At 31.0% G+C, this 13,821-nt stretch overlaps 3 protein-coding genes across 3 annotated transcripts; 1 reads left to right on the top strand and 2 right to left on the bottom strand.

The window, feature by feature from the left end:
• The first annotated feature begins 234 nt into the window (after positions 1 to 234).
• LOC126863462 (exocyst complex component 2) lies at positions 235 to 4,653 on the top strand. The gene is made up of 12 exons (XM_050613665.1): positions 235 to 1,054; positions 1,138 to 1,438; positions 1,496 to 1,691; positions 1,762 to 2,263; positions 2,324 to 2,613; positions 2,691 to 2,875; positions 2,950 to 3,064; positions 3,146 to 3,427; positions 3,593 to 3,919; positions 3,999 to 4,183; positions 4,262 to 4,473; positions 4,542 to 4,653. The coding sequence occupies exons 1-11, from the start codon at positions 946 to 948 to the stop codon at positions 4,446 to 4,448; spliced, it is 2,679 nt and encodes an 892-aa protein (XP_050469622.1). The 5' UTR covers positions 235 to 945; the 3' UTR covers positions 4,449 to 4,473; positions 4,542 to 4,653.
• LOC126863449 (putative phosphoenolpyruvate synthase) lies at positions 4,469 to 10,594 on the bottom strand. Its single transcript, XM_050613631.1, has 18 exons — positions 9,702 to 10,594; positions 9,511 to 9,632; positions 9,302 to 9,440; positions 9,036 to 9,216; positions 8,849 to 8,959; positions 8,548 to 8,772; positions 8,359 to 8,486; positions 7,959 to 8,290; positions 7,740 to 7,885; positions 7,390 to 7,656; positions 7,170 to 7,320; positions 6,548 to 7,087; positions 6,182 to 6,484; positions 5,731 to 6,120; positions 5,307 to 5,632; positions 5,149 to 5,233; positions 4,775 to 5,075; positions 4,469 to 4,711 (listed from the first exon to the last, which is right to left on the bottom strand). Exons 1-18 carry the CDS (start codon positions 9,829 to 9,831, stop codon positions 4,650 to 4,652), a joined length of 3,939 nt encoding a protein of 1,312 aa, XP_050469588.1. The 5' UTR covers positions 9,832 to 10,594; the 3' UTR covers positions 4,469 to 4,649.
• A 139-nt stretch (positions 10,595 to 10,733) lies between these two features.
• Positions 10,734 to 13,680, bottom strand: LOC126863485 (lipid scramblase CLPTM1L). Its single transcript, XM_050613718.1, has 8 exons — positions 13,075 to 13,680; positions 12,683 to 12,803; positions 12,387 to 12,607; positions 12,004 to 12,289; positions 11,744 to 11,932; positions 11,476 to 11,651; positions 11,155 to 11,406; positions 10,734 to 11,083 (listed from the first exon to the last, which is right to left on the bottom strand). The coding sequence occupies exons 1-8, from the start codon at positions 13,326 to 13,328 to the stop codon at positions 10,993 to 10,995; spliced, it is 1,590 nt and encodes a 529-aa protein (XP_050469675.1). The 5' UTR covers positions 13,329 to 13,680; the 3' UTR covers positions 10,734 to 10,992.
• Positions 13,681 to 13,821: the final 141 nt, after the last annotated feature.

Consider the following 13,821-nt stretch of genomic DNA (forward strand, 5'->3'; position numbering starts at 1 on the left):
GCGCAGCAATCGATTACGAATAAAGAAGAATTTTCATTGAACGATGCCTGTCTACTTTCAGTCAACCTCGGGTTATCGATACGGATATTGATGACGCTTACACCTTTCTATATATATTCTATCCTTTCGGACAAGCATGCGCAAAACCCTTTGTTTATTATGATTTATTATATATATATATATGTGTATGTACATTTTAGACCTACATTGTTATGTACGACTATACGAATTTTAATAAAAAATAAACGTGTTTCCTCAAATATTGTGCATTATTACATTACGTTCTGATTACTATATTTTAATTATGATCTCTAGAAATTATTAATTGCTTATAATATTTTTGAGCTTACGTAATAATTTTCTATTAATTCTATTTAAAATATAGACACAAATTCCAAAGTCGTATACTGTCCTAATAGAATTAAATATAAAAATCTATAGATATGTATAATATAATAACAGCTCTAGTGATGATGTAGATGCCTATCGACAGCTATAGATAACTAATCAAAAGGCGTAGCACGGCCGTAATTTACATGGAAATGAATATCTTTTATCGATAAAGTTAATTCAAAATTGTTTTAAATCATTTTCAATATCGTTGTGGTATAATGACTTTATCGTGAATATGTATTCAGTTTCGATGTGTTTTATAAAATTTGTCTACCTTCCACTCTATCGCATCGACAATCACGTTTGTCACTGGGTTATCGGCCGTCATTCGCTTTGACAGTGATTTTTCTTCCCTCTAACTTACTTGTCTCTTCATGAATTAGTATAGAAGATAAGATTTGAGAAAAGTTTATAAAAAAATGGTAATCGTTGTCTATCAGACTGAAGGCAGGATTTCAAACCTGTTTGATTATTAAAATTAGAATTATGTGTAATCAATATTTGTTTACTCGAAGATAGTAAAATTTTGGATTAAAATATTAAATTAATGAGATGGGTCCACCGCCAGTGGTAACGGGAATATCTCCTAAGGAAGGACCTCCAGGTACCCGCGTGATTGTTCGCGGTGAATTTCTGGGTAACAAAGCTCAAGATCTCATAGGTTAATTTCACTTTTTAAGTTACTCACTTATATTGTTAATGGTAAAGAAAATTTTTCATCAATGGAAATTTTAATGTATTTAGGTCTAACAATATGCGGATGTGATTGCTTCTTATCAGCAGAATGGAAATCTTCAAATAAGATCATTGCCAGATCAGGACCTTGTAAAGGTCGGGGTGATATTATAGTAACTACACGCAGTGGAGGACCAGGAACATCAACCGTACAATTCCGTGGTTATCATGAAACGATAGGTCCTATGAAAGAATCCGCAGTATGGGTGGAGGAAGCTCCGATGCAGAGTTTTGTCTGGGGGAGAAGAACACTCTCTCCAACGAATTATCAACAAGAAGACCCTTTAGGTTTAAGCGTAGAAGGCAATGAGTATGTTTATCTAACATCTTTGAGTTAACAGAAATTCTTTAATGTATCACTTTGTAGTAAGAAGTTCCCTGAAGATGAATTAATGGAACTTTTTGGGGAAGGTAGTGGAGATCTTACTAGTGAAAAATTTCACCCTGGTTGGTTCTTATTGCAACATCACCATGCTACTACTTTTGAAGATTTAAGGGCTGGATTGGCTTTTCTCAAAAGAAAAGTGAATTCCCAAAAAGAGGGTCAACTATCATTTTTAAAGGTGATTGTTAAATTAAGGAGACAAGTTAATATTTATATCCTTACTTAGTATCTCGTTCATATTTTTGTAGGCTAATGTAGGGTCTGTAATGGAACAATTAGATACAATAACATTATTAAAAGAACAATTTGAAACAGATATAAAAACATATGGCAGTGATCCCACTGAAAAGTTAGAAAAAGCTATTAAACAGTCCATGTCAGAGGCTAATAAATTATTTGACGATGTGCTAGCAAGAAGAGACAGAGCAGATGCAACGAGAAATGCATTGTCTGTAATGCAGAGATATAAGTTTCTTTTTTGTATGCCAATTAATATAGAAAAGAACATAAAACGGGGCAATTATGATCTTGTAATTAACGATTACACGAGAGTAAAAAATTTATTTAAAAATACAGAAGTCGAAGTTTTTAAGAAAGTGCTGAATGAAATCGATAACAGAATTGTCATGTTAAAAGCACATTTAAGAAATAAACTTGAAGAAATGCCCTTCAGTCTGGAGGAACATAAGAAAATAATTAGAAATCTTGTTAATTTGGAAGCTGAAGGAGATCCAGCTTGGGATGCTATAGGTATTTGTCTATAATATTGTATATTACATGTTTGCTAAAGCTAATAATTACCTTTTCCAGTTTCACATTCGAATTACTTGAAAAAAAGTATTACCAATTGTATACAAGAACATTTGGAAGTGGATAATTCAAATGGAGAGGATTGGAACAAAGCAAAGTCAATACAGAACAGTAAACAATCAAAATCGAATAAAAATGATGGGACTAATATTCCCCCAGAAATATCATGTATTGAAACAATTTGTGATATAATTGTCGAACAACTACCAGACTTATGGAGATTGGGTCAGAGCTACTTTACAGGACAGTTACATGTTGCAGTGGATGCAGAAAAACAGACACCTTTCAAGGTACATTAAATTATTTATCAAGTGAACATCGTAAAAAAATTCAACTCTGTCACAAAAAATTAATTATTTTGACACAGAACCTAGTACTGTCAAGCATGGAGCATGCGATGGAAGGTTTGAAAGATACATGTGGCGATGATTTGGATGCTGTATGGCTTTTACATATCTTGCGTAGGATTAGACAAATGTACGCTTCATTGATTCATTTGGATTTACCAAATGAGGCATTAGATATTTTCGGAAAATTTATACTTAACTTGAGGTATAAAATATTGTTACTATTTTGTTAATATTTTTTAGTTTTGTCATATAATGAATTCAAATTTTTCAAATTAGGCTGGAGTGTTTTCATACTCTATTTAAACAAACGAAAGGAAACATAGCAACATTATACAAAGAAGAAACGTGGCAAATTGAATATTTAAATGAAGATGGTGGCGTTACGAAAGTGGTAACAATTGGATCTTGTTTATAAAAATACTATATGTACATATATTGTTTTGTTGAATTTTTTTCATTTTTGTCTTTATAGCCATATCTGTTTGAAGAAATGGTTATAGAAGTCGCAAAGCGGGCGCGCGATACAGTAGTTGCTTGTGGCCCTCGAGAAGAACCTTTATTTGCTAATTCTGCTCATCATCTTCTATACTATCATTCTATCCAGGCACTGTTTACAACGTTCACACGATATTGCCTACAGCGATTGGCATTCAGTGGCTGCGAGGCAGCTCTAGATGTTGACGAATCGTCTGTATCTCAATTAGTTGGTTCTCCTTCTGGCTATAAGAGCAAGAATAACAAGCATCAAGGCCCAGTAAGTTTTACAGCATACTTGCAGCGTGGTATGTTTATAGAGAAGACCATTTATTTCAGGAAAGATAGTCTATATATTAATTGTCGTTAGAAAAAAGTACAAAAATTTGTAGCATCTTTTGAAGTCAGTGCTATATTTTAGCATTACTTCTGAATTTTTTATCAGACGTGGGAACAATACCTCTTAATCTCATTAAGTAATATTCGTTATACACTGAACACCATCCTACCAAGAATTCGAGACGCATTGAAGGATCAGGGTTATCCAAGTTTGTCAGATGCGGAAGGATGGGGTTCCGATTGGACGCAACTGGGTACACTGGACGCGGCTGTACTGGATGCATATTTGGAACGCCGTTGTGACCCATTAGTTGGCACAATTGAACCAAGTATGTATCTGGGTGGACTAGAATGGGATTTTGAGACTGAACCTACTCACGTGAGACCGTATGCGCAAGAAATCCTAGCAAATTTAATTGCAGTTCACGCAGAGGTATCTATCGTTTTACATTCGTAAGCAATTTTTAATCGTTTAATGCAATTTTTGTGATTGCAATTTGTTTTTTTTATAGGTGCGTCGTGTCGCACCAGCTTTACTATATCGAGTACTCTCTCACATAGTTGAGACAGTAGCGGAAGAACTTGCAAGACTCATGTCGTGTGTTACTCAATTCGGACCGGCCGGAATTGTGCAAGCACGTACAGATATTACGCTCCTGCGGAGTGCCTTACAGTCTTACAGTACACCGAGAGCAAAGTAATAATCTATTTGGTATTTCCTTTTTTTAGTTACACAAATAAAGGAGATACTAATATTTTAATTTTTGATCTGTAGAGATTTCTTTGAAGAAGCACTAGTTGCAATACCGAAACCAGTTCACAAAGACGACTATGCGCGAATCGACATGTTGTTCGTAAAAGTAAAAACGTCTATGCATTTGCAACTATCATGTCTTGCCAATGATGCAACCAATAATACTCCTACATTGATTGCCGATCCTAATCGCGTCACTACTGTATAGCTTTAATAATAACTTAAGAATCTAAGTAAGTATTTATTGTAATTGTTATTGTCATCTTTTTAAATATTATTACAATAGATTCCTTTATTGCAGTTTGCACATTCATCGCTATTAATGTGGATAAATGAAACAAATTTCACCTTGAATTGTTAAATTATATAAATACATATGATGCAAGAGAAAATAAAAATTGTAACCTTTTTAATCATGTTTCTTCACCAACTGCAAAACACCAGTATCCGCGGTTAATAGCACAGTGTCTCCTACAAATTTATTTATATTTTAGCGTTTGTTTTTAATTCTCTTTAGAAACAACAATATGTTACCTGTTTGAAATATTTGTGTAGCTTTCTTAGCTCCAACTATGCATGGAAGGCCGTATTCTCTAGCTACTACAGCTCCATGACTTATAAGTCCTCCTAATTCTGTAACTATACCGCTCAATAATGGGAAGTATGGGCTCCAAGCAATATCGGTAGCATGAGTAATTAAAATATCACCCTGTTGTATCGTATGTGCCTCTGATAAATCCGTGATTACACATGCTCTGTTAAGAACAGAGCCTCCGCATACCGACATTCCTTGAATTTTTTCAGATTTTTCATCTACTACTATATCTACATTACTCTGCAATATAGAAACAATTTTACAATTTTTATATATAAATAGTATTCATACAAAAAATAATATATCAATGTACCTTCATAGGAATTGGCATTCCAGTATTAACTTCTGGATATTCCATTTTTTTTAACTGAGGAAACATTCTTTTCCTACGTGAAGCTCTAAAAAATTGTAAAAGTATATCAATGTAATAATTCAAAAGAAAAATAAAATTTTATTTAATGATTTTATTACTTTTGTACTAATGCTGTATCGTGATGACTTAATAATTTCCCTATTTCTTCATTCGTTAAAAAGAATATTAAGTCTTCGCTAGGTAGATATCCTTCCAAAACCATCAATTTTCCTAATCTTCTATAAGCTAGCCTAAATATATGTATAACATATACAAATATTGATTTCGTCATTTCTCGACGAACGACAGCTTGTCTACATAGGGGTACAAGTTTTTCCAAAATCCATTTAATACGTTTCGACTTTGGTGACTTCAATTGAGCTACTGTCTCCTCTGGATTAAGTGATTTGCTTGAACTGTTCTGTTTTACAGCCGCCATCATGACCTAGCAAAATAATTAATTTTTTTTATAATATATTCGTTATATATTCCAATGATATTGCATATTCCAATAATGACGGATATTCCAATGATTCAGCTTACCTGAAGTGTACTAATAAGATCCTGAGGTCTAAGAGACCATGGTTCTGATATAAAATCCATTTCTTGAATGCATCTATATCCATGCTCTTTAAGAAAATTATCCAATTCCTTTGCAGCTTGTGGGCAATTAATTTTTAACCAATCGATACCCTTACTAGGATCAACTTTTTTAAATTCTTCGCCTTTTTCATTCATCTTAATATAATGCACTATTTTATTAAGTCCTGTTACCACTTCACCACTAACAATATCGCTACAAGAACCTAACAAAATTGAGATATCTGAAAAGTGCTCTTGCACGAGGTCCTTGTAGCCACTTGTTAGTAAACCCATTGCAAAAATTTGGTAAATAACACTAACTCTTGATGTATGCATATGACATTCTGCTGCCTAAAAGTTTTGTGAAATTACATAATCCACTGAAAATTTTCAAATAACTGAATATACCCACCATTAAAAATTCATCTTTATGTTGATTAATTTCATTATATAAACTATAAGCGGTATGAAAATCTTCTGCATTTAAATTTAAATTTTGACGAATCTTTTGTGCAGTTTTTTCTTTTGCGCTATTTTTTATTGCATCCTTTACCATGTCACATAGGATCAAAATTCGATCTAGGCGACTAGATATGCCGTTTCTATCACAAGCAACTTTCAACGTTTCTGGTGTGATTAAAACAGCTCCGCAAATAGCTATATCTGTGACTTTGTTCAAAAGTGTTATAGTTTTACTGGGATTTCGTAAAAACATCTGCGATAATAATGAACGTCTTTTAGATGTATGTTTTTTTATTAAATTCATAATACTACTTACATTATAATAATTTATGCAGCATTTCATAGTAACGATATGAAAGAAAATACGATCTGAAGATTGAAATGCGGCAGCTATTAACGAATTAAATGCTCTGTTAATAACAGAAATTGATAAAGGTGATATTGGATATGGAAATACTTCGCCTACATTAGCAAATGTAAGTCTGTCAATATCGCTTGGGACGCATGAATCCAATTCGTGCATTAACTCAAAATCTGTCCATGTATATAAAGTAGTGATAGGTCGAGCTTGAAGTAAATAAATATTTTCATTGACTACTGCCCATTCTATATCTCTGGCACTACCAAATAACATTTCCAAATCTACCCCTATAGTAGCTAATCGTAGAGCAATTTTTTCTGACAAACAAATTGTTTTATTTTCTTGGTCATTGAGTTCAATTGTAATAACTCCATTTTCACTTGCTAGCATCTTTTGATGTTTATTCCCTGCTACTGAACTTGTTACAGTCAATTCATTATTCCAACTTTTATGAACAATTATTGTATCTGGTTCAACTGTTGCTGAAACAACAGACTAAGAAGATAGAAAGTCCATTAGTTGTTTTTTTTATATATTATTTTTATGATTTATATTGTAATTGTTACTTTAATCTTACCTCTCCCAATCCATAATTAGCTGTAATAAGAATATTTGACGGGTCTCCAGTAGTCGGATGTCTGGTGAACATAACACCTGCAGCACTAGCATTTACCATCTTTTGTACACATACGCCCATAGATGTCTTTACAAACATCCCATGTTGTTTTCTAATATATAAATTATTTAATACATAAGTATTAAAAATATTATGAAAGCTAATTATATTATCATGTTACCTGTATTTGACACTTTGATACGAAAACAAACTCGCCCAACACTTAGCTACGCTCTTGATGATATTATCTTCACCTTGGATACTTAAATAAGTTGAATTTTGGCCAGCAGCCGAAGTTTCTTCGCTATCTTCACCTACAGCACTAGATCTTATCGCATACCTATATGGTTTATCATCATTGTTTTCTGACTCTATGTTCTCTATTGCTTTTAAAATTGCATCTTTTACTTCGTCAATAATAGGAGTCGATTCGATGATACGCATAGCTCTAAAAATAAAAAATAATAAATATTATTTATTTAGTAACAAAATATTCAATATTCTATAATAGCATTAAGCAAGGTAATTTACTCATCACAATATTTTTGAAGATCACCATCTTTTTTCCCAACACTAACATTCTCGATATCATTAATTATTTCTTGCAATTCTTTATGTCTATGTAATTGCAATTCAAGGGCAAAAACAGTCACACAAAATCCTTTTGGCACAACAAACTATAAAAGTTGCAGCATGTTAGAATAATTTAAGAGCTTAGAATAAAAGAATAAAATCTGTATCACGACTCACATCCGTATCTATAACAGAAGTTAACATTGCAAGAGAAAATCCTTTTCCACCGACAATATTTTCATTTTGGCATTTTCCATCATTAAAATATACAACATAATCGTTTCTTTGCACAGAAATACTAGGTTGTTTTAACAGTTGTAAAGGTGGATGCACTTTTGCTTTATATGATCCATTGTAGAGAGACCATAATTGCATTAATCCAACACCTGATTTTCCATTCATTTCTAACTTCACAGTAAAAATTTTGTTTAGCGAATTCCATGGTTGGCCGTAATATAGAGTTATTGCCTTATTAGGTTTTATGATAATATCGTACTTTTTATTTTCAGCTGAAATTAAATGTACAACAATTATCTACAAGTTTTATAAGAAATATATTCAATCAATTTCAATTTACCTATGAACCATGTTTTATATTCCAAATTATTATTAAGCTTTCTTTGTTTAAAATCGGATAATTTGAGTCCTATCTTGCTAATCTCTGCTATACTTTCATTATTAGTTCTATATTGACCAAACTGTATTCTGAAATTAAGAATTTTCATTCAATATAGCAATTTTAATCATAATATGTTATTCAACTTACTGTGGAAAACTACATCTTGTACTACTCATATTAAGGTAATACATAGCGCCATATAACATTACTCCAAATAAAGTAACTGATTCATAAAATTCATAAGATTCATGCTTCCCCCAACGATATTGACGAAGTCCGCGCAAATACAGTGAAGAGACAGATCCATCTTTATATGTTATTTGACCTAGCATAGATCCCCATTGATCAAAACCTGTATACTCAAGTAACTTTCTGTAAAAATCAGAGGTGGATTATTTAAGTGAATAGAACAATAATGTACAATAGCATTTTTATAGTTATTGAATACATTTTATTTATCCAGTCAGGATTCTTCCAAGGTTCACAAGCTAATGCTTCTGCATGTAATTTTGAACTCCAATCTTCTGGCCATCTTAATGGTTGGGAATTCGCAATAAATCTAATTGAAGAAATTATTAATATAGTTCCCAAAACTTAACTGACCTAATTATTAATTAATTAACGCTATTTATTACATAAAATTGAAGCGAACATGTTCAACATTATCATCATTGCATTCATCACCCTGAGTTAAGTTTCTAAGCATTCCATTGTAAATTATCCTGCAACGTTGTTGAAAATCTAAAAATTCAATTTTTAGACCACCTGCTGTCCATTCCTGAGTTAGGCTACTTGTTAAAGTTGTATCAGGATATTCTGCGAAAAGAATTTTTAAATTATTTTGTATTCATAGTTAATAAAGAAAAAAGAAATTCATGATACATCATGAACATTTTCATACCAGGCAAGACATATAGATGACCATCAGATGTAACAAGTTGCAATGATATTTCTGCTATTTTGAATGCTCTACGAGTAAATTTAATTACTATAGAATTTCCTTTTTGATCTGCACCATAAAAAAATATGCTGTTGGCACTCTAAACAAATAAAAATCATTCTGGATAAATTTAATAACACTTCCTAACTTAATAAAAAAAAAGTACTTACATTTTTATCTTTAATTTTTGAATTTTCTAAGTAACTTTTTTCATAATCTGAATGTCCTTTTTTCTTTTCTATCCTATTAATACAATATTCTGCCCACCAATATTTTATTAAGAAATAAATACCTAAAAGTAATTTTTAGTAATGTATATGCATACCTATTTTATCTATGTGAATTAATAAAAGATACTTACTTGGAATATTTTGTTTCAAGTCTAAACATGATGTATTATATTTTTTAACTGTTCTATTAATCCAAACATATAGCCACAATGGTAAAAAGATAGAAAGTAAAATTTTAAAAACAAACGGGACACTTATCATTGTGAATTAGTTGCTTCTTAATGGACTGTTTGCTGATTAGTGAGAATGTTATTTTGTTATACATTTCCGCCGTTAAAGTAAGTAGTAGCAATGAAATTTGATAAAAAGTTTATCTGTATTGTTCTCTTCACGATATTGCTGATTTCTATAATCTTGATTGATTATCAATCACTTATCATTACTTGATAGATAAATACTGATTGCATGTGTAAAAACGTACATTTTAGCAATCATTATTAAACGTCTATAAATTTTTCAAATTAAATATTTTCCGCGCAGATACGCAATCTTATCTTGCGACCATATAAATAACATTTCAATCAATTGCAAACATGCAATGTAACTGAACACAAGTATATGTGTATATATATGTGTGTGTGTATATATATATATATATATACACACACACATATATATATGTATGTATATGTAATGACAGCAAATTGCTATCCGCGAATAGCTTGAATGACACATTCCAAAGACGACCTTGAAAAATAATTATATAACACCAGTATACTTAAAAACACAGAGTATCTTTTAGAGTATCTTAAATCTAATACTATCAAACATCATACAAATATATGTCTGATAATTGCAATTAAAAAATATATGATAATAGCTGGCTATGGATACTTTGAAAGAAAATCAATTTAATTCTCATGAATTAAATTTAATTCTCATGAAGTAATTTAATTAAATCAATTAAAATCAACTAAATTGTCATCTGCACCGTTTTAGACTTTGTCTGGAGATTATATTATTGCTTACAATCTTGTTATATTATATAATCATTTAAAATTATGAAAAATTCGTAAAATATTTAAATCAATTTAAACGACTTCAAATGATACACGTGATACTATTCATAAAATTTCGTTGTAAAAAATAATATAAAAATCATACAAAATGAAAGAAATATTCTTCATTATATTTTCACGCTTTAACAATCTTTTTTTAATATATCACAATGAAAGATCGTTATATATCAGTTCTGTCTTTTAACAATGTAAATGCGTATATAACAAGAGGTTACTTCAAAAATATTATGAAAGCCATACCATTTAGGCATTCATATCGGTATGCACTAGTGAAACATCATTCAATGTCATAGTAATTTCAGATGCACATATTTAAAGAGATATTAGAAATTGAGTATTCATCTTAGTCGGTCTTTTTATTTAAATTTTCAGAATTAACAGCTTCCTTGCCAATAACATCAACATCTGGACGAGATTTGTCTACCGGATACAACCTATAAATGATGACATTTGTCAGAGTAAACTCTACATACAATTACATAAAACATAAAAGTTCCTGACTCACCATCGTTGATAAAGATAAATGAGAAAAACCGCGTCATCTCTAAAACACGCTATTCTATGCGCGGTTGGAGTTGAAATGATAAATGCGAAGACGTCATCTATAAATGTATTGAATGCTTTATACATGAACGTTCTCCATGGTAGATGTGCTACGGATTTTAGTTTGTAGTTTACAAAAAGTTGCGGAAGCATGAACAAAAACCCGAATGCATAAACACCGTTTACTAAGGAGTTTATGCTCCACGAGTACCAACTGAAATTCAAAACATTATATGCATAGATATTTACATACATCAATTTCTAATTACATACAGTTGTATACCTTTTGTGTGGTTCATAAAGTAAAGAATAGATTGCACCGCCGATAACAAGAGGATACAATAAATAACTTAAGTAATGCATACTTTCAGCATCGAATTCTCTTGTTCTAACTTCAGCTATATCGTTGTTATTATTGTTTTTAAGCCTAAGTCTCAACACTTTTTTTAATTTCCACATCTATTGAGAAAAAAAACATAAAAAAGAAAAAGAGTATGTACTAAAATACTGAGTAAAATACTAGCAGCTACATGTATACAGTTTACCATTACCTCAATAATAGATCCAATTCCAATAGGTATTAGGACAAGTAGAGACGAACCTTCGTCTAGTAAGTAAAGGAAAATAACAGTCTGACTAAATCCTCGCCATACAACAGTCCATTTACTAAGGCCCACAAGATTATCTTTCCTTCTCCAATAACTCACGTCATTTTTAAAAGCAAGGAAGTCAAATAGCAGCTACAGAGATATAAAATGTCGTATTAAATTATATTTCAAACTAAGTCGTAGTTATACTTTAGTTTACATACATGAATGGCTGCAATAAGAAAAGTTCCTCCTAGAATATATATGTTGGTATCTGCAAAAATTCCTTTTACTTCATCTACATCCTTATCAGAAAATCCAAGAGTTTTTAAATTTTGCATACTAGCTTCCACATGCAACAGCAACCTTAACTTCCCAATAGAAATTGGAGAATATTGCAACGTGATATTAACTGTATTATTCTGAGGCACGATTTTCACTAAATCACGATGTCTGGTTTGTAAAAAGTCACAGTTAATTATAGGTAAAAATGTTCTGCCTTGTATGATTCTGAAATAATGAAAATTTTAATGTTTTTTTAAATAATGAAAATACTAATGTTATATAATATCAATGCTTAAAATATATGTAAATAATGCTAATATACTTTAAGTGATCCACAAGTTCCACAGGTACATTATGCACAGGTAGCTTCACATCATCAGTCATTATTGTAAATGTTACGCGACTCTTAATATGTGTCACTGGATTTACAAAATTTTGCTTCTTCTTGGGATTTGAATTTCTCTCACCTAATAGATTGAAAGCTTCTGCTTCAGGAATGGTATATTGGGTCATTTTAATAGGAATGTAAGATACATATGGATCCTACAATAGTTACATTGTTAAATATATACATAAAAAACTTATATATAAAAATAAAATTCATATTATCTTTCATACCTTCTGTATATTGATAATACCTTTTGCATACTTCCTAGAAGGAAGCATCGGTGCAACGATAATATGCAAAAACAATGTTCCATTATTTCGTGTTTTGCGTGGAACATTCAAAGTTAATGGACTGAAAGAAAAATATAATGTTTGCATATAAAGAGAGGCGCATGCATATAAAATTTAATGTTTATAAATAAACGGTAAAGGATATTTATGCAAATTCATACTTTTATCTCAAGAAATGTAATGTAACCAAAGCATTTATTTTGTTCACAAAATATTATAACGAGTGTTATATTTTGAATATTTTATATATTTACTTTTACTGTATTTATATTACATGTATTCTGCAGTTTTTAATTTTCTCACAAGTGCATAAATAGAGAATATCTACTCACAGACTATTTGTGTGTGTATAATTGAAATTTTCACTAGCGTATACGAAATCGATCTGCTGTTCGGTAGGATATTTGTCGACGGAACTGTAAATTCGCAATTGCAGTTGCTGTTTTTGACTTAAATACGACGTCAGGCATGGTTTGCCTTCTTCACAAGCCGGTGCCACGAACAACAGAGACAAATTATAAATCGAATAAACGATATAAGCCAGAAATAGTTTCGTTAATATAAGGGTAAAGGATGGCCACTGCATTTTTACAAATTCTTCCTTAAAATATTTTTAACATCATTCGTCTTCAACTAAGCGAATCAAAAAACTCAGCTGATATCGCGTTCCATACGATACATAACCGTGAATACTTGTATGTTATTTCGTTTCACTTCAGTGTACACTTAACACATTCAAGTTCATTAACATGTTATTGATACCAGTATATTAGTATGTAATGTATTTTAATACATTATCGGTTCAAAAACGTATAGAATATGGTCAAAAAAGTTGTAACGGGACAATCAGCAGAGATGACGGTACGTGCATAATCCATCGTGAAAGCAGGATACGAACGCCATCTGATGACGACTAAATGAACCAAAAAGAGCGCAAACGATATTTTAATAATGGAATTTATTTATTTTGGAATTTATCTGTTTTATAACAAAAATAGGAAGAAAAAGTTAATTTATCATAATAGCAATAATAATAATAATAATAATAATAATAATAATAATAATAATAATAATAATAA

Source organism: Bombus huntii, chromosome 3, assembly GCF_024542735.1.
Source record: "Bombus huntii isolate Logan2020A chromosome 3, iyBomHunt1.1, whole genome shotgun sequence".
Lineage (NCBI taxonomy): Eukaryota > Metazoa > Arthropoda > Insecta > Hymenoptera > Apidae > Bombus > Bombus huntii.

Excerpts from the sequence above, each read along its gene's own strand:
- LOC126863462 (XM_050613665.1), top strand. The coding sequence starts at position 946 with ATGGGTCCACCGCCAGTGGTAACGGGAATATCTCCTAAGGAAGGACCT. Across the intron at positions 1,055-1,137 it reads CAAAGCTCAAGATCTCATAG|GTCTAACAATATGCGGATGT; the intron begins GTTAATTTCACT and ends TAATGTATTTAG. Across the intron at positions 2,614-2,690 it reads AAAAACAGACACCTTTCAAG|AACCTAGTACTGTCAAGCAT; the intron begins GTACATTAAATT and ends ATTTTGACACAG.
- LOC126863449 (XM_050613631.1), bottom strand. The coding sequence starts at position 9,831 with ATGATAAGTGTCCCGTTTGTTTTTAAAATTTTACTTTCTATCTTTTTA. Across the intron at positions 9,633-9,701 it reads CTTGAAACAAAATATTCCAA|GTATTTATTTCTTAATAAAA; the intron begins GTAAGTATCTTT and ends AATTACTTTTAG. Across the intron at positions 7,321-7,389 it reads TATCAAAGTGTCAAATACAG|AAAACAACATGGGATGTTTG; the intron begins GTAACATGATAA and ends TTTATATATTAG.
- LOC126863485 (XM_050613718.1), bottom strand. The coding sequence starts at position 13,328 with ATGCAGTGGCCATCCTTTACCCTTATATTAACGAAACTATTTCTGGCT. Across the intron at positions 12,608-12,682 it reads GTATTATCAATATACAGAAG|GATCCATATGTATCTTACAT; the intron begins GTATGAAAGATA and ends TAACTATTGTAG. Across the intron at positions 12,290-12,386 it reads GAACTTGTGGATCACTTAAA|AATCATACAAGGCAGAACAT; the intron begins GTATATTAGCAT and ends TCATTATTTCAG.